Source organism: Onychostoma macrolepis, chromosome 05 (genome assembly GCF_012432095.1).
Source record: "Onychostoma macrolepis isolate SWU-2019 chromosome 05, ASM1243209v1, whole genome shotgun sequence".
Classification (NCBI taxonomy): Eukaryota; Metazoa; Chordata; class Actinopteri; order Cypriniformes; family Cyprinidae; genus Onychostoma; species Onychostoma macrolepis.
In genome coordinates this window covers 4,820,124-4,839,685 of record NC_081159.1, presented here as the reverse complement: position 1 = coordinate 4,839,685, position 19,562 = coordinate 4,820,124, and the positions used below count along the sequence as shown (strand labels likewise).

Here is a 19,562-nt window from a genome sequence, read left to right as displayed (position 1 = left end):
TTACCGTACAGTCGCGCCGGTAGGGGCGCTGGAGTGCGCTAATCATGTATGTGACACTGTATCTCGCTGTAGAATGAGATGGAGTTTACACATGGAGCTGTGTACATTGGTTTGAGCAATTATGACAATTTTACATTTTTCCTCGGGACAAGCTGATGCAGTTCTGAAATCTGTCGTTTCAGAAGATCAAATATCATCTGATGTCAAAGACACCCTAAGGATTTTCTTGCAGAAGCTGACAGAAAATGCCAGGTGCTGCGTAGAGAGATAATACATTTAATATTTAACTGTTAATAAGTGCTGTTGAATTCTGTTTTGTTATTCTTTTGAGAAAATACACTTTAATTTGATTTAGGGTGAGTGGCCCTTAAACTTGTTTTGAATTTCTTTGTACAAGCTCTAAATATGGGATGTAAGCGAATTATATATGTATTGTATTATTTATTTATAGTTATTTATATTATTTTTTAGTTATTATATTGTATATATCGTTTTCTTGTCATTACTTGTTTTGTGTATTGAAATTGAAAACTGAATATACTACAAGCAATATACTGTAATTTCAAGAAATGCTATTTATTAGCTTTAGCATGACATATATGTTTAAAATGTCATTAAACGCAGTGCATTATTTGGAATTGTTTGTGGTGTTTCAGAGAGAAAAAAAAGACATGCATGTCAAGTGTTACCTAGAAAATCTAGAAAGAGCGGGAAAACTATTTTAAGAAGTTATTTCTAGTCCAAGGGAGTAGAAAAGCACCTCTATATTGTTTGTGAATGAAAGATAGTGTTTTATTGACAGGAGTGCAGGCAAACGGAGCAGGGAGCGCTCACTGGAGGAGGCTTCACAGATCCTGCAGAAGATCCCAAAAGAAGCACTTGGTTCCTTACAGCCTGCTGCTCTTCATCAATTTGTTCAGCTTGTTTTGGCCTTGCAGTTAGAGGCAGTGACCTCTTCATCCGCTTGCCGCAAATTAGACCAAGTAATTTTCACCTTTACTTAAACATTGCAATCATGTTTTGCTCCTGTTTGTTGGTTTCCCTTAAAACAACACCTTCTTAACACTTCTTAACTTCTTACAGATGCTGCAGGTCTTGGCTGAAATAAACTACTCCATAGTCTTTGAGGAGGTTAAACAATATCTGCTGAACCTTTTGCACCAAAACCAGGTAAAAATAACTTTTTAATTATAGTATAATAGTAGTAATATTATATAAAAAACATTTTTATATATAACAAATGTTAAAGAATACAAATGTATTTCTGGCTATGCTTTAATTTTGAACAATTTAAAAAAAAATTATAATAATTTTTTTTGTTGTTTTGCAGGTGTTTTCATTGAAAGATCTTCAGATAGGTGAGTGTGCATCAGTTCCGGGCAGTTATCTTTACAGACGTCTATAGTCATGTCTGTTGTGCTGTAATATTTGTGGTGTGTGTCCCATGGCAGCCTGTATGTTCTTGGAGGACAGCACTATGGGACGAGAGGTTCTCAAAGCAGAATGCAGCACTCTGCTTAGTAAAGTTGCCGAGCTGATTCCCGTTGTTACGTCAGATGAAGCGACCAGAAATGGGCCGCTGTGCTATCAGACTGTCAAGGTGGAAATTTAGTTATTGCACCACCCACTTTTTTGTAGCTTCACTGCTTTAAACCACAGCTGATGTGGATCTGCATCCTTACAGCTGGTGTTGTGCTGTTCTCAGGTTTGTTTGCAGGTGTTTCAGCTGCTGCCAGGTCAGGTGTCCCTGATGGTCTACAGCAAGGAAAGTGCAAACATGAGTTTGAGAGATATTTTGGAGTTCCTGATGAGCGTTATCTTAGGAGAGGTTGGTGCTTGTGGTTCCAACTATATTTTTTGGAAAAAACTAAAATGATTGTATCTAGCAGTCTAATTTTGTGTCATTTAATGATGTTTTTCAGGGTTCCAGCAGAGATATACGTTTGTTGGCTGGCACTGCGGTTGCAATGGTGCTCACCACAGCGACAGACAGTCAGTGTGCAGGATCAGCTGCCTGGAGTCTGCTGCAAATCACTAACACAGGTCAGCTACTGTATTTAATTGCACTTAAAGGGATAGTTCACCCAATAATAAAAATACAACTGACACATTCAAGGCACGAGAAACCTAGTAAGGACATCTTTAAAATAGTCCATGTGACATCAGTGGTTCAACCACAATTTTAAGCTACAAGAATACTTTTTGTGCACAAAGAAAACAAAAATAATGATTTTATTCAACAATTTCTTCGATGCACATTCACGAGAGTACCACGACAGTTCATAACATTACTGTTGAACCACTGATGTCACATGCCCTTACTATGTTTCTGGGCCTTGAACATATCAGTTGCATTGCTGTCTATGCAGGGTCAGAAAGCTCTCGGATTTCATCAAAAATATCTTAATTTGTCTTCTGAAGATGAATGAAGGTCTTACGGGTTTGGAACGACATGAGGGTGAGTAATTCATTTTTTGGGTGAACTATCCCTTTAAAGGTATATGACTACTGTTTAAACTAAAATATTGTGATTGGTAAGACCTTTAAAAATGTTTTTGAATGTGTGTTATTTGATTTAAAAAAATACAGTAAAAGTGTAATATTGTTAAAAAAAATGTTTAATTTGTATGTATTTTAAAATGTATTTATTTTCCTGTAAAGGCAACGTTAAAATTTTAATCTCTAATATGCTGATTTGTTGCTTAAAAACATTTCTTATTATTATCAGTGTTGAAAATGTTTGTGTTGCTTTTGATAAATAGAAAGCTTTCATTTGAAATATAAATTTTTTGTAACAATATAAATGTCTTTACTTTATCTATAATGTACAATTAACTAACTAGTTTGCTTTGATAGTGGCCTGTCTTTTGTAATATGTGAATATTGTGTGTCTCAGAACCGTGGAGATTGACAGTAGGTGAGCTACAGGTGGACTGTCGTCCCAGATGTCAGGACAGAGTGGACAGACTGGCTGTATGCAGGGGGTTGTTAACTTGCTGCAGAAATGACATTCTTGTCAGTCACCATGGCAACCAAGGGGTACGCAAGCAGCGCATAGACTGATTTTTCTAAGAACAATCCAAAGTGGAACATATAATTACTTACTCTTTCTTTTGTTTTAACAGACTTGTCTTCTCCTGAATGGGTTGTTCCCCTTCATCTCAGCTCTTTGTGAAGAAAAGCTTGACTGTCATTACTATGTTTTTCAAGGTACAAGCTCTCTATCCTCATGCGTCACTCTGTAGATTGCTGGGTCTGTGCATGACTGCGGTGACTAATATTGTATGCATATGTTTTGTAGTGTTTACTATTTGGCTGAAGAGGCTGAAAGAGTGCCTCAGTGAGGTTTGGGAAGTCACTGGTGCTCCTTTAGATTCAGACCTCCAGCAGCACCTTACACAAATCATCTGGAGCAATGCAGAGAGCCCGGTAAGCCTTTTGCTCGCTATGAAACAGAATATACTTTATTTTAAGGTTTTTGAGTTTGAACAAACCCCCAACACTAAGTATGGAGTTAGATGGGCTCTTTTACTAGGGCCATGTTTTAAAACACCCTAGCAGTTTTGGAACCACTCATATTTTCTTAAGAAAATGAAAAAAATCCTATTAAATGATAAAACCAGATTTAACCAAAGTTAATTACAGGAACACATCCATTCAGCTGGTAATTTCTTCATTACTTTTATTGTAGTTGGATGGTGTTGCAGAGGTGGCACGTAGTGCTTTCTGTCTGTTTATGGAGATCTATGAGAAGGATTGTCTGCACTTTGAGAACACAGAGAAAAGACTTTATGTGGAATTATTGAACAGAATATCAGAACTGCCATGGGAATCCAAAGCAAAATATTTACCGCTTACTGCAATTCTGCCATATGCAGGAACAGACAAGGTAAGAGCAGTGATCAGGCACCCTTGTACATTCTACCTCCTTTTTTTATTTTGTTTTTCAAAATAAATTGTATATCTATTATGTTATTATTAATAATATATGAATATTATAAATTATATTGTATGTATAACTAATAAATGGATTTATTTTATAAAGAATTTTTAAAATTTAAATTTTTTTAATTCTGATATAAACCAATAGTATACATTTTATAGATATTATAAATGTAAAAATAAAATGAGTAATATGAATTATACAATAATTTATATCAGAAATGCATTTTTATGTAAATACTACATGATTTGGAAAATAAGCTTTATTTTAGCTTTCTTAGTGGCAGCTCATTATGAAAGTAATTGTAAATAAATGTAATATAAAATATAGTCTCTCCTTCTAAAAGGTTTTGGAACTGTATCCAGCTCTTCCCTCTCACATCCTAAAATGCCTCTCCACCAATCACCTTTCTCCATGTGCCTCAGAAGTCTACAAATCCCTCCTTCAGGAACAGAAACGCGAGCTTATTATAAATGCATCCCAAGAAGCCCCGCCCACTGAACAAGACTCAGCTTATCGATGGGCTCGGCGGTGGCAACCAGTCGTTCTGGAGGCTTTGACTTCAGAATTAACTCTTCTTCAAAATAACGCCTCTAGCCACCTTCTGCCCTCAACACTACGTATATTTCCAGGTGCTTTTAACACTCTGTTGTCAGCTCTGGACCCCGCGGTTCCCGGTCACCTTCACGCGTGGGCCTGTGTCATGAGCGCCCAGCGGGCCACAAGTGGACATTCCCTCTGGAGTGCAGACAGCCCCCATGCTCTTAAGACTCTCCATCTTGCCCTCTTCTCTCTGGATGACAGCATCCGGCTTGCAGCTCTGAACCTCCTCTGCTGCAGCCCAAAGACCAAAGAAGCCCCATCACAAGTGGAGTATTCTGCTCTGAGAGACTTCATCCCGCTCAATCTCAACAGCGAATCGTCACCGTTCCGCCAGCACCTTCAGGCAGCGCTGAGGAAGTTCTTGATGAGAATAAGAGACAGTTGCATGGCAAGCATCAAAGGCCATAATAGTAAAAAAGGGCTCACGGAGGATGAGGAGGCGGAGCTTAAACAAGGAGTCGGTGAGGAGTTTTGAAATTAAAATTTTATGAAAATACATGTTATATATTTTTACATTTGATTTCAACATTATTTTAAAGGCGCACAAGTAATATTTTTATTATGTTTTGCTGGCACTCACTTGTCTTTCTAAATTACTAATATGATAATAGTCTTTGATTACTGTCATCTATTGGCATGGATGCAAGTTTTTAGTTTTTAGTGCCGTTGTCGAAGTTTATAGGTAGGTGTATTTGTCACCCATGATTAATAATAATCCAAAAAAGCGTTTTAATCAATACAACATAATAAAATGGCTTTTTTGCTAAGATCATGTGGGTTTTTCATGATATTTTCCCTCAGAGTTTGTTGACTGGCTCTTCCAGCTGTCATTGGTCTATTTGACTCCTGACAGCAGCTACCAGAGGAAGAAGACTGTTCTGCTCCTGCTGTCTGCAGTGCTGGAAACATGTACAGACACCTGGAGTCCAGACAGGAAGAAGGGACAACCACCTGGTAATAAGACAACATTTACAGTAGCAAACCATGGTTATATATCATGTTTTCGTTCATGAACTCTGGTAGTACCATGGTATCCTTTGAAGTACTTTGGAATACATATTATGAATTGTCGATTGTTTGATCTTTAACTTCAAATGTATTATTTTATGTTCATTGCTAAATATAATAAAATTATATCAGAGATTGATTTTTTTCTTTTAGCCAATATGTCTACTCTTATAAACTGGGCTAAAGAGAGGGGAAAGTGGGATTTCTTCTCAAAGTCAAAGATGCTTGTCCTGATTGGCTGTTTGGAGGATTCCACCAATGAGGTAAAACTAAAGCATGGGGTCAGTACGATTTGTTTAAAGAAACCAATACTTTTTTCCCCCCAAGAATTCATTAAATTGATCAAAAGTGGCATTAAGGACATTTAATAAGATAATGTTATCAAGAAAGGTTCCTTGAGCGCCAGAACAGCATTTTAGAACGAGGATCATGTGACGCTGAAGACTGGAGTTAATGGCTGCTGAAAATTCAGTTTTGGAATAAATTCTAAAAATAAATTCTAAAATAGAAAACAGTTGTTTGAAATTGTAATGATATTTCACAACATTACTGTTCATACTGTATTTCTGATCAAATAAATGCAGCCTTGGTGAGCATTAGAGCATTCTTAAAAGATAACATTAAGATATTACCAACACCAGACTTTTGAACTGAGTGTATGCACAGTTGAAGCCCTTGCCCTAATTGTCCGTAATGTGATGTATTTGCCTGTGCTGTAGATCCGTGAACTGTCTGCAGAGCTGCTTCTCAGATTTTTCCCCTCGTCTCTCCCGGATGATGTCACAGCTGTACTGTTGAGCCGGGCAGAACGGCTGCTCCACAGCCCACGGGTCCAGGAGGCCCAGATGGGGGCACTGATGATCAAACTTCTACTGCACAAGTGAGCAAACATCGCTCTCGTCTCTTTTTGTCTTGAAGTATGAAAGGATACACATACACTGCTATTCAAAAGTTTGATGTCTGATATTACAGTAAAAACAGTAATATTGTGAAATATAATTATAATTTTAAATAACTGTTTTCTATTTTGCTATATTTAAAAACTAAATGAAAAAAATAAAATTCCAGGATTCTTTGATAAATAGAAAGTTCAAGAACACAGCATTTACTGTCAATTTTGATCATTCTAATCCTTGTATTAAAGTTTTCATTTCTTTCATTAAAAAAAAAAAATTGTACTGACCCAAACTTTTAAACGTAAGTGTATAAGCAGAGTTTGTGCCTGCTGGTAATTTAATTTGAGTTTATTTAAAATGTGTTGGGTCCTTCTTGTTTTTACGAGAACAATATTTTCTTTATTTTTCATATTTGCTTATTATGTGTGCATGTGCGTGTGTGTGTGTGCATTTTTGTGTCATAGGGTGGATGGGGCATTTGAACATGGGGAGAAACAGTCAGTTAAACTGATCACGTTTCTTCTCACCAAACTGGAGCACCATTACCTCACTGCCAGGAATGACATGCTGCTTGCAGCTCGCACCACGCCTGTTCATGGTATAAAACTGAGCCGGGTTTATAGATCTTGTTACAGTTCTTTACCACTAAGCAGTGGTTTCACTGCTAATATATCTGAAAATATGCTGAAATAATCCACAAATGGAGTGCATTTTAATACTTCAGGTGTTGTAAGCACTCTGCAGAGGGGCTTGCTGGAGGTGCCAGGGGTCCTAATGGAGTCAGTAACCCACAGTGTTGCAGGAGACATTGTGTCTTTAGTAGAAAAGCTCACTCTACTGCTGTTAGGTGTGCTGTATGGGGACCAGGACACACGGGAGAAAGGTACACTGAAACTGCAGATGTAAACAATATGTCTGAACAGATTCTCTTAAAAGAATATACTTTTCTTTTTGTCACAGATGTGCCTCCATCATTCTGTGACATGGGGAATGCAATCAGTTCTCTGATTGGTCAGGGTGGGGTTGAGGGGGCGGGACTCGATGAGGATGGAGAGGAGAATGTGCTGCTCTCTGAGGAACATAGTCTAGTGCTGACCTGCTGCTGGGTTTCCTTGAAGGTAAAGCTGCTAGAAGGATGACAGAACATCAGCCTACATTTTAAGCTGTGGTTTACAAAAAAGTATTATGTATGACTAAGATATGGATGATCTACTTTTCTGGTAGGAAATGGGTATTTTTCTGGGCTCCCTGGTGGAGAGAATCCTGTCACTGCACTGTAAAGAACTGACTTTGAGTGTGGAAGAACTCAGGAAGGCTTCCAAAGTATTTAAAGACATCATTCTGAAATGTAGACACTGGGTATTGACAGATTTGCTCTTTTCACACTGATGTCCAAACACTTTTATCCTCCACTTTGTTTCATAGTAACATCTTATCTGTTTGTGGTCCTGTTCTCTCTTTTTCTCTCATCTTCCATTAGGGGGCAGTAGAGGGCTGCTGTATTGGCTTTACTAAGTTCTGCAGGGCTCTACTGAGCAGCTCTGATCCGGAGATCAGAGAGATCCCGCCTCTCATATTAAAACAGGTAGAATAGAGTAAAGCATTCATTCTCAACAAGATTCATGGGATTCTAATAGAAATGTAAATTCCAAGTTAAATGACCTGTGTTTATTTAAAGGGAAAGTTCACACAAAAATGAAAATTCTCAGCCTCATATTATTCCAAACCCATGAGACCTTTGTTCATCTTCGGAAAAAAAATTAGGATATTTGTTAAGAAATCCGAGAGCTTTCTGAACGTGCATAGACAGCAGTGCATCTGTCACGTTCAAGATCCAGAAAGGCAGTTAGGACATTGTTAAAATAGTCCATGTGACATCAGTGGTTCAGCCATAATTTTATAAAGCCACGCGCATTGAAATCTGACACGGAAGAGAAGAAATTGTTGAAGAAAGTTGTTATTTTGTGTTCATACCACTGATGTCACATGGACTATTTTAACGATGTCTTTACTATGTTTCTAAGCCTTGATCGTGGTAGTTCCATTGCTGTCTATGCAGGGTCAGAAAACTCTCGGATTTCATCAAAAATATCTTAAATTGTGTTCCGAAGATGAATGAAGGTCTACTGGTTTTGGAAAAACATGAGGGTGAGTAATCATGATAGAATTTAAATTTTTGAGTGAACTATCCCTTTAAGTAGCCATTATATCATTTTTATTTTATTTTATTAAAAAATCATATAATGCTCTCTCCCTCTAGGGCCTTTCTGTTCTCCAGTCGCTCCGTAGTACCTCAGTGACGAGGCGTGCTGCCGGTCTGCCCATGCTGATTTTGGGTGTCTTAGCTGCTGAGGACTCTAGCAAGACTCGCCCCCTTTTGGCACAAACCATTAACACCCTACTGGACACAGCCAAAGCACCTCTTCCCCAGGACTGGGACCAAACTCTCGACTTACCACAGGTAGAGTCAATGATCTACCTATTAAATAAATCTACAGTTTTGCTGGATCAAACATATGTTAAAGAAAAAAGTAGCTATGTTCATAAAAGATGTCTTTTCCTTGATCTCTCACAGGTGTGTGCCGTTCACACCCTTCAAGCTCTGGTGAAGGGCTCCAGTCTGGGTGTAGCTGTTCTTCAGTACACCCCCGTGGTGGCCGTTCTGTCACTGACACTCCTCAGCTCACCATGCTGGGCTATGAGGAATGCAGCCCTGCAGCTCTACAGTACGAACCAGTCACGCTCACAATTATTCTAATTTCAGCCCTTTTGAATTAGTCACATGTTGACCTTTCAATTCTCGTAGGTTCTCTGTGCACCAGAATGTTGGGTCAGCAGCCTACCGGCAAAGAGGGCTCCGCTCATTCCGGCATGTCCTCTCCTTCCTTCTTTAACCTCTACCCAGCCCTACAGCCCTTCCTCCAGGGGGCGCTGGAAAGTGCAGCTACAGACCTTCATGATGCCACCCTTTTACTACACCCTTCCCTCTACCCTGTCCTCACCCTGCTCGCCAAACTACAGCCTGGTGCTGAGGAACAGACACGGTATGATGGTGCATGCATCCAAATACATGAACATAAATATATTGTATTGCATATTATATTACATAGTATTTTATTGTATTATTTGCCTGATTTAAATATCCACAATTTTGTATAATGTTATATTATATCATATTACATTATATTCCCTGTATAGATTTTTATATAATATAAAATTATACGATTTTAAACTAACAATCTTAATGTATATTATATTATTATTGTGTTGTATTATATAATTTTATTATTGTGTTGTGTTGTATTGTATTATTTTCCAGATTTGAATATAATTAGAAGTTTAATACCATATAATATGTAATATAATGTATATTTAGATTTTTATTTTTAAATCATATAAAAGTATGCTATATGATCATATGATATATAAAACTATGGATTTATTCAAATCTGGCTATTATATTATATTATATTATATTATATCTAGTGCTGTCGTGTCAAATGATTAATTGCGATTAATCTCATCCAAAATAAAAGTTTTTGTTTACATAATATATGTGTGTGTACTGTGTATATTTATTATGTACATATATATAAATACACACACATGCATGTATATTTATAAAAAAATTAAGTTGTAAAATTTAATGTTCATATTTTAAATATATATGTGTGTGTGTGTATATATATATATATATATATATATATATATATATATATATATATATATATATATATATATATATATATATATATATATATATATATATACATATAAATATTTTTGAAATATATACTGTATGTGTGTGTATTTATATAAACATAATAAATATACACAGTACACACATATATTATGTAAATAAAAACATTTATTTTGGATGCAGTTAATCGCGATTAATCGTTTGACAGCACTAATTATATTAAATTTTATATTATATTATATTATATTATTATATTTTGCCAAATTTGAATACCCAAAATTTCGTATTTTGGATATTCATATCTGTCAAATGCCTTTTTCCCCTTAGTAATGATTAATATTCACTTGTTTCTTATTTGTTTGATGTCTTTGTGTTTTCTTCAGGGCTCTGTCGAAATTCCTGCCTCCGCTCTTCCTCCTAGCTGCCAGCCCAGTCTATGGCGTACGAGTGATGTCATCAAGAGCCCTAGTTGCTATGATACCACCAAGTGAATATCTGGCAACTGTCCTGCAGTTGGCAGAAAAGCTGCCGGAATCACCGGACGTTGTGTGCTGTCACAACAGACTGCATGGCCAACTCCTACAGATAGGAGCCATATTGGCCCGGGCACTGAAAACTAACATGTAAGAGTAGAGGAGTGTATCTCGTGAAGGAAATGCCACTTTTGTCATTAGTTTGTCATTATGTTTTTTGCTGCAGCAGTCATACTCAGTCATCAAATTGCAATCTGACTCTTCTTGTTTAGCAGTCGGCCATCTCTCAGTGAGGTTGTGAGTGAGTTTGAGTCCAGACTGTGGATGGCATCTGTGAGGCAGCGGTGCCCGCTGGTGCGGCTGGCGTATGTGGATATAGTGAGACAGATAAGAGGCCATTGCTCTGGTGCTTTCCTTACTCAGCTCTCTTCTCAACTGCTGCAGGAGATTCACAGGACTCCAAACATACTAGAGGTGCTTATTCCTGTCCTTTGGAGTGTACTATCATGAACATACACAGTAAGAGAAATGTTGATTGTGAATGTTTTGTGTGCTTTAGGTTGGCTCTGCTTCATTCCACCAAAGTGCAGTGAACTTCCTGTGTGGGTATCCTGAGTTGGCGTGTCAGGTATGGCAGCATCTGGCCAATGGCAACGCAGTAGTACGTCTCTCATTGGTCAAGTCTGCAACTGAGGGGCGTGGCTGGAGAGGAACTGTCCTACAGCGGGTTATGGAGAGAGCGCTGCAGGTGAGTATTACTATAGCACTTCACTTTGACCTCTGTATATGGTCAGTTGATTTTGTTGCCGTTATTGTATTATGACACTTTAATGCAAAAATGCAATAATTATACTGAGATCAACTAAACGGCTTTTTATGTTTAAATAAGTTGCATTCACTGTACCATTTAAAGGTTTAAGGTCTATAAGATTTTTTTTTTTTTTTTTAAACCACAAACCATTTGTGTTTGAGCCGCTGAGGTTGACTCTGGGCTTTTTCACTCAGGGCATGTTCTTGTGTTCTGTTTCAGCAAGACACAGTCCAGTGGCCAAAAACATCCGTCTAGCTTATTTGCACATAAAATGAGGTAGATGGACATCTTTGGCTGCTGCATCATGCCTTGCTGCCAATAAGCAGTGTGCTGTTTAAAATATATCAAATTAAAAACATTCAAATTTTAAAAAATGCATCTTGAGACATTTTGTTAATCTGTGCTCCATCTGGTTGTTTACGAACGCTTCTGTTAATGCCACTTTACTCATTCTGTGCTGCTCAGGCATGAAAACATGCATTTAATATGTTTTTTTGTTTGTTTTTACAATTAATTGTCTTGATTTAACATATTAAAATTACAAGTGTTTGTTTTTAGACCTACTGCTAAAGCCTCACTTTTCACAAATATCATAGGCTGGTGATTTGAGCCATTCGCAAATGTCAACCAAATACAACTGAAGGAAATTAAAACAATCAAGATCCATTTTATACACTGCCCTGAAATCAGCCTGTAGATCTTATTACGCTCTTCATGTTGTCGTGTGAGGGCCCGGGGGGCCGTGTTAGTCATTGTATTCAGTAATCTTTAAAAACACAATGGGTTTGTACTCAGTCAGGATTTCCGCCCAGCCCTCATGTGAGGTCAGTGAAACTCCAAACCACTCTACATGTCTTGAGAAGTTAAACATATCACAATCTTATAGTGATTTTAAATCCCTTCTCATAAGAAATAAAAGATCATGATTGCAAGAATAATAGATGGGCGAGTTTTTTTTTTTTGGTAATGTCTGGAAAGGGTCTATTCGAATAACAGTGTCTACCCCCTGCAGGCCAACCTGAAGAAGGCGCTGTTGCACCAGAACGTGGAGTACAGAGGAGCATTCTTGACCGCATTAGTTGAGGTTATGACCCCTGAGGAAGACAGTCTTGCCCTGCCCCATCCCTGTCCTTCAGGGTTTGAGGAGGCATGGCTGCAGGAGTGTGTGGAGGTTCTGTTTTCTGATCTGGAGTCAGACAGAGGAGGACCTGTGCTGATCTCCACGGCTCTGTGTGCAGTCAGCCTGCTTCTTTGTCACAGGTGAACTCACCTGTCATGCAGCCAAATCTTAATGTGTTTAGCTTGATGTTATTAGATATTCTTCTTGTTCTTTATATATATATATATATATATATATATATATATATATATATATATATATATATATATATACAGTATATATGTATTTCATATTTTGTGAAAATTGTGATGCGTTTTTACTGTTTTTCTATATTTTTCAATATGTTTTTATGAATAGAAGGATTTAATGCATCCTTGTTGAATGAAACTATTTTTTAAAAAAGACTTCAGAAGTAGATGCTGAGTCTTGGCGGTGTTTTCGAAAGCGAGTAGACCTCCAGAATCAACTCGCAGTCAGGGCTGGCTCCAATCAATTCTAGATTTCTCTTTTTTTTTCCATGTATAATATTTTTGTTCCACTCAGAAAGACAACACATTATGCAACTAAAATGAGTTGTGTGTGCTGTTTTATGTCAACTTATTGATTTTGAGATATCGGAAAGTCTTGAGAGATGGCTCATGGATTTACCGACTCTTTACTCTGTTTGCCTGTCTGTTCTCTCTGTCATTCTCTCAGTGTGGACTTGTCTTTGCTCCAGCGCTGGTGTAAGTTATTAGAGAAGCACAGATGTCCTGAAGCTCCTGATGCCCTCAGAGCAGCATGTGCACAGGCTCTGTGTCTGTGCGGCGTCCACGTAGTGACCAGGAGCCTGACAGGAGGCCTCGCGCTCAAAGAGCTCAGTACCAGGTATAATAAAGAGGTGTGCTTTGATAACTCAATTAGTTTGGGCAGTGAGCTAGACAGGGAAGGACTAGAAACAAAATACGTTTCTGTCTGGTGAGATTTGCAGATTCATTGTTTCTTCATCTGGTTCAGGCTTTGGTTTGCCGTTTATTATTTGATGATTATTATGCAGGAAGCATTTGATGTATAACAAAATTTCCATCCCTCTGTTTTTTTGAAGCTTGATCAGCACAGGTATCTGCCTGCTTCAGGACGAGAGTCCACAGGTGAGAGCGAAGGCGGCTGTCTTTGCCTCTCTGCTCTGCTGTTCTGTCCGACGGCCGGAAGATCCACAGAAATGCTTCTACATGCAGGTGAACCGGGCTCTGCACTCACTGCTCGACCTGCTCTTAGAGGAATTCTGGGACACAAGTTGTGCTTTGGAGGCCTTAGTGTGCCACTTACCTGACTGTGATCTGAATGCTGTACTGAAGGAGGCCAAAGAGACAGAGTACGTCAATCCACATAAAGAAATGACAATAATTTAAGCCAATCATTACTTGCTGTTTGTGTGTATTATTATAGAAACACTATTATGATAGTTTTACGAAACTTTGGGGTCGGCATAAAAAGAAATAGATTTATACTGTTTACTCAGCAAGGATACATTTAATGTAATCAAAAGTGCCTGTAAAGTGACCTTAAATTATTTCATTTTTTTAATTATATTATTATTTTATATGTGTGTTGTATTATCAGAATGATTTCTTAAAGATCATGTGACACTGGAGACTGGAGTAATTGCTACTAAAAATGCAGTATTTTTTAAAATAGAAAGCTGTTATTTTACATTTCAATAATATTTCACAATATTGCTGTGTTTTTAATCAAATAAATGCAGCCTTGGTGAGCATAAGAGACTTTTTTTTTTTTTTTTTTTTTTAACAACTTTTAAAAAATCTTACTGACCCCAAACTTTTGAATGGTAGTGTAGATGGGCTTTAATCTTTATATCTTATATTTTAGCTGTCTATCGCAACAGAAACACATGCAACCATCCTGTTTTCTTCTGTCTCTTACATTCTTGGTTGTTGTTTTCTTATGTCGGTCAGATGTCGCAGTCTGTATGAGCGAGATGAAGCAAATGTGTTTGCAGAGCCATCTGTGATCTCAGAGTGCCTGTTGCTACACCTATTAAATCTGGTTAAACATTACCCAAAATCCTCCACTCTCGCCAAGAACCTCGAGCGCTGGGCCCAAAACAGTGCAGCCATTGTCAAAGAGAATCTCACAATTTGTATGCAGCTACAATTAGGTATATAATCTCTCCATAATGACTGCTTTTCTTTATTATCGCATTAACTAATTAACTTCCTGATGCTCTTTATAATCGAATCAAAAACCTTATAATTATAATTAATATGAGCTGTAATATTTATTTATAGTTTGCATGTAGTTGTTGTTATGTCATTATATCTCTCATTTGTTGTCTAGGTGATGTCCTGAATCCTGATTGGCTGAGTTTGCTAATAGAACCCCATTTCCATGGCGCTCTTTCAGGCCTGTTCACCAGGGCGATTGTACTACTCCAGCTGCTCAAGGAGTGTGATTCCATCCAACTCCTACTTGACCCTTTGAGTTTATCTAAAGACCTTCAGGACATTCATAGACGGTTTGCCCTAAATGGACTCTTCCTTCCTCAGGTCTTCATTGATGCACTAAGGACAGAATAATCCAGGGCTGTCACAGATCAGGGTTGCATTATTGCAGTCACAGGCTCTTCATCACCATATTGAGTGGAAACTATTCGAAAGGAAGAATTACAGTCCTTTATTATGCAATACAAGAGAAATAGAAAACCTATCTACGTCACTAGCAAAAATCAAACACCAGTTCCAGCTCTGTAAGTGTAGCACATCTAAATGTGAAACGGCTGAAAGATGCCATTGTTTCTGGATGGGTGGTGATTTCTGAAATAGAGCGCACTGCAGGCGGGGACAAACAGACTGAGGCGTCACAAAGACTCTGAGGTTGGTACATGTATTTTTAGCCAAATCTGTCTTTGGAACCGAATGAGATTCATGCTTGTATATTGATGCATTTTATATATTTATTAAATAAAGATTGAATAAATTTGTAGAATTTTTTTGGCTAACCCTGATCTGTATTCTGTTCCCTTTAGAAAATGAAGTGCTGCTTTTTTTAGCTGATTTGTGTTTTGATAGCCAATCTCTGCGACCTCAGAAGCTCATTGGTTTTATGTGGAGTGGTGGCTCATGGTTCGCTGTGAAAGCCCAAACCGGTTTGAGCTGCCTCACACCAACCTCACAGCATCTTCTGATACACACACAGCAGCCACAATTAACTCACTCTTTTCCTGTGATTCATTCTGTCTTGATCCTTTCTTATATTCTTATATATGGTACGTTTTTTTTTTTTTTAATCATTTTATCCCACCGTTTTTATATTTTTACATCTTTTTCTTTCTCCCTCTGTACCCCTTTCTCATCCTCATCGTGTCTTTGCATAAGCCACTTCTTCTCAGGTTTCCACTGCAGGGGTAAATGCATCAAACAGTGATGTAATGGCTTTTGCGGCAACAGTAGAGTTGCCCTATGATAACAGCAGGGGAATAGTGTCTGCTTTTTGCCACATTAGAGGCTGTTCTCCCAGGTTAAGTGTCCATTTTCTGCCCTCAGCACCAGGCTAGTTCATGATTCATGGTTGGAATATGTACTCAGTTGCTGTGCAACGCTCCTGCGCGTCACAGGACACAGTGTTAGGACGCAGCTGGGTATCCCAGTAGCCATCAGTGGAGCAGATGGTCTGAGTTTACAGCAGACGCTGAAATGATTCGCACTCCTCCATGGATGCTGCAATTATGCTATAAATGACATATTGATTATTTTAGAGTCTAGAGGACATTTAGGTGGATTTCTTGGGTGGGTGTTATTTCAAAATATATAAAATCTAGGGGGAAAAACTATTTTGATAAAACATGGCATTCAGGAGTCATCAAATATAACATTTTGTATTCATTTTAGAAATATTCAAAACAATGTTTTAGTATTTATTATGAGAAAAGCATTTGGAGAAAATTTGTCTTTTTATTTGATTCCCCATTTAAAAAAAAAAAAAACAAGAGCTCATAACTTCCAAACGGGCTATTTCTATTTCTCTATTAATTCAAACTATTTTAAAAGTGCGTTGTTTAATGTGAGACATCTGCTTGTGCAAATTAAATATATGGCAGTCCTTTTACAGGACTCAACAGCAATCTGTTTAGCTTGGCTTTTTCCACTCATTACTATAGTATAGTCTTCTCTATACTAACCCACATTTCACTTCCTGTTTACCTCGCATGGAGAACCAGTGTTAACTGAAGAAATAAGTTAATCTGCCACTGGATTGGTTATTTATAATCACGGTTGTTATGTTTGATTTTAATGACTAATGGTATAGTACTGTTAATCCTTGGTTCTATTTTGAATTAAATAGGATGTTTTTATCATGTATTCACTATATTGTTTTTGACTATGCATGTGTGTATAGTCACATGCATAGTCCCCCCCTCTGGTTTTTAAACAAACTAGTCAAACAGCATTTCAGAACCGGTAGAATTTGTGGAACAAACAGGAGTAATAGCTGGGTGTCAAAACAGCAACGACATAATCAACGAACTTTAAAACAAAGAAACACTGTAGTCTTTGAATGCCTGAGATCTCTCTCCCACTCATCTGCCTGGGTGCACAACTCACAAAAAACGCTGCCAACTCAACTGGGGTTGGAAACTTTGTGTAATTTCTTGGAAAATTAAAGTGGGTCAGTTAACCTGGCAGGAGTATTATGGGAAGGAAGCAGGCAATCTAGTCTCATTAAAGTTGATTGCTTACTTCCATGCTTCAACATGCCATGAAAACCATAATTTCCAAAATGTAATAAAGTTCAAACCTATCGGATACATCGAGATGGCACCTAGAGATTAATGGTGAACTCTCATTTTAAGCAGAAGTTTTGAAGCAGAAAATGTGACACTGCTCTTCCTGTGCTGGACTGTGCAAAACAGATCGTTACAATAGTTATGTACTGTACTTAACAAAGGCAAAGCACTTAAAACAAAGGGGAATGTCAGTAAAGAGTTGTCCAGAATGCACCACTGAGAAACCGACAAAAAGTGCATGACTATGAACAAACCAGAGAGGACAGCTGTTTCAGAGCTGAATAGCTTACACCGATTGTGTCACATCACTAATCAACCCTGCGTTTTCCTCCTTTTAATAGCGTCTCCTCAGGGGACCCTCTGTTTCTTTGCAAATAATAGAGGCGCTCATTGTTCCTCGATCTCCTAATGAAGTTCAGCTCTGTCAGATTTACTTCACAAGAATGGATGACGGGAGTGAATTGATAGTGCTGTGATGATGAATTTGTGTGCAGGGTTTGCAAACCCATGTTGCATGGAAGCTCATTCAGTCACATAGCTTTCATCAGAAACGATGCTAATAATATGAATTTGCTTTAAATTGTAATTCACCAAGCCATGGAAATGTGTCTCATAAAGAGGCCAGGTCGTGTCATCTGAAAACAAAATCAAAACAGATATTATAATATTCATAGATGGCATAATGAAAAATATATAATTAGCAATAATATAACTAATAATCATCATGATAGTTATATAATAATAATAATAATCATGCAGTTCGATACATTCTAATGTCTGAATTCTGATATATATAAAAGCTATAATAGTTTTTAAACATTTAATAACCTACATAATTATGTAAACATTGTTTATTTTTATTAACTTATACATTTTATAGATAGATAGCCAAACTCTAATAATATTCTTGGTACTAAAAGTGTTGGGAAGATTACTTTGGAAATGTAATAGGTTACAGATTACTAGTTACCCTATAAAATGTAATAAGTAGTGTAACTATTTCAATTACTTTATTAAAGTAATGTAACTGATTACATACTTTTCTAAACTTCTAACAAATGTTTTTAACTGTTAATCATTTTGAAACATTTAAAGCAGACGGTTAACCTTAAAGTAGTAGCCTACTCAACACTGATTACTGTCAGACTAGAAATTAAGATTATAATCATTTCATTTTAATGCACAGCCACCATAACGTCAGACTTTAGCATTTCTTTTTACTTTGAGATCATTCTGAGGTAAATACAGATTTAAAATCATTACAAGAAACCGTTTCGCTATGATCCTGTTTTTGGAAAGGAAGCACTGGAATCTAACGATGCCTTATTGGGGGGGGAAAACAGGCTAATCTTAAAAAATAAAGCATATACATAAACCCAAATAGGAAATAAAACAGTTCTCAAATAAGCATGTGTTCTCTTCTGTGTCCTAAACTCCTGAAACATTGGTGTCTCATATTTTAACGCAGTCAATGCAATTTGGGAAAGAAATCAATCAAATCAGTATGTGTGTGAAAATATTCAGATGTAACCTCCTTTGTAATCGTTAACATTTTCATAAGTAACTGTAATTTAATTACACATTTATTCTCAATAATTGTAACAGATTACAGTTACATTTATTTTGTAATTAAATTATGTAATTCCGTTACATGCAACTAGTTACTCCCCAACACTGAATACCAATTACCTTTGTCAAATGTAAAACATTTGTGTGTGTGTATCAAAATATTTTATATTAATAATAGTACCTTATTATTAACCCGTTTAATCCCAAATTTTCCCCAGACATGAAAATATCCAAATGATGTGTCATTAGTAACCCTTTGAGATAATCAATAATTATTTTTTGAAAAGTGTGTGAAAAATTGTGTTTTATGGCTGGTCACAATTGTGACCGGTGGGATAATGTGTGTACTGAAATAACATATTTCTTAGCCCAGCTATTTTAAACTGTTCGATCACATTCTAGGGTTACTATTATACATTAAAAAAACAACATTATACAACATTGATAGGAACACTGAGATAAAAGACAAAAAAATACAACCATCAACGTATTTCAAAATTGTTACTTTTTTTGTAAAATATAACATTACATTTTTATATTAGTGCTACCAGTATTACAACATCAATATTGTAATTTTTTTTGTAACATTTGAATTTTTAATTTAGTGCAATATTTTGTCATTGCAACATTTTAGTGTAATTTTCCAAGTAAAGCTC

At 37.0% G+C, this 19,562-nt stretch overlaps 1 protein-coding gene across 5 annotated transcripts; it reads left to right on the top strand.

Annotated features, from left to right (window-relative positions):
• Window positions 1–5: 5 nt before the first annotated feature.
• Window positions 6–17,776, top strand: si:ch211-225b11.4 (thyroid adenoma-associated protein homolog). 5 transcript variants are annotated; one of them, XR_009271277.1, is made up of 32 exons: window positions 6–252; window positions 803–983; window positions 1,084–1,170; window positions 1,331–1,358; window positions 1,452–1,600; window positions 1,706–1,828; window positions 1,923–2,043; window positions 2,897–3,039; window positions 3,126–3,210; window positions 3,302–3,429; window positions 3,692–3,889; window positions 4,290–5,007; window positions 5,348–5,500; window positions 5,708–5,817; window positions 6,274–6,434; window positions 6,915–7,048; window positions 7,175–7,333; window positions 7,411–7,568; window positions 7,675–7,809; window positions 7,931–8,035; window positions 8,711–8,911; window positions 9,026–9,176; window positions 9,257–9,494; window positions 10,534–10,773; window positions 10,896–11,097; window positions 11,183–11,371; window positions 12,447–12,694; window positions 13,251–13,421; window positions 13,639–13,908; window positions 14,510–14,712; window positions 14,892–15,427; window positions 15,580–17,776. XR_009271277.1 is itself a non-coding variant. In XM_058775318.1 (31 exons), exons 1-31 carry the CDS (start codon window positions 122–124, stop codon window positions 15,128–15,130), a joined length of 5,556 nt encoding a protein of 1,851 aa, XP_058631301.1. In that variant the 5' UTR covers window positions 6–121; the 3' UTR covers window positions 15,131–15,556. The 5 variants fall into 5 exon arrangements, 4 of the variants coding, with proteins under 4 accessions (XP_058631301.1, XP_058631300.1, XP_058631302.1 ...); XM_058775318.1 differs by lacking the exon at window positions 15,580–17,776 and having other exon boundaries at window positions 10,899–11,097; window positions 14,892–15,556; XM_058775317.1 differs by lacking the exon at window positions 15,580–17,776 and having other exon boundaries at window positions 14,892–15,555.
• Window positions 17,777–19,562: the final 1,786 nt, after the last annotated feature.

Bases quoted from the DNA above. Each gene is read 5' to 3' on its own strand.
- si:ch211-225b11.4 (XM_058775317.1), top strand. From the start codon at position 122: ATGACAATTTTACATTTTTCCTCGGGACAAGCTGATGCAGTTCTGAAA. The intron at 1,829-1,922 runs GTTGGTGCTTGT...GATGTTTTTCAG, and splicing joins TGAGCGTTATCTTAGGAGAG to GGTTCCAGCAGAGATATACG. The intron at 14,713-14,891 runs GTATATAATCTC...TTTGTTGTCTAG, and splicing joins TTGTATGCAGCTACAATTAG to GTGATGTCCTGAATCCTGAT.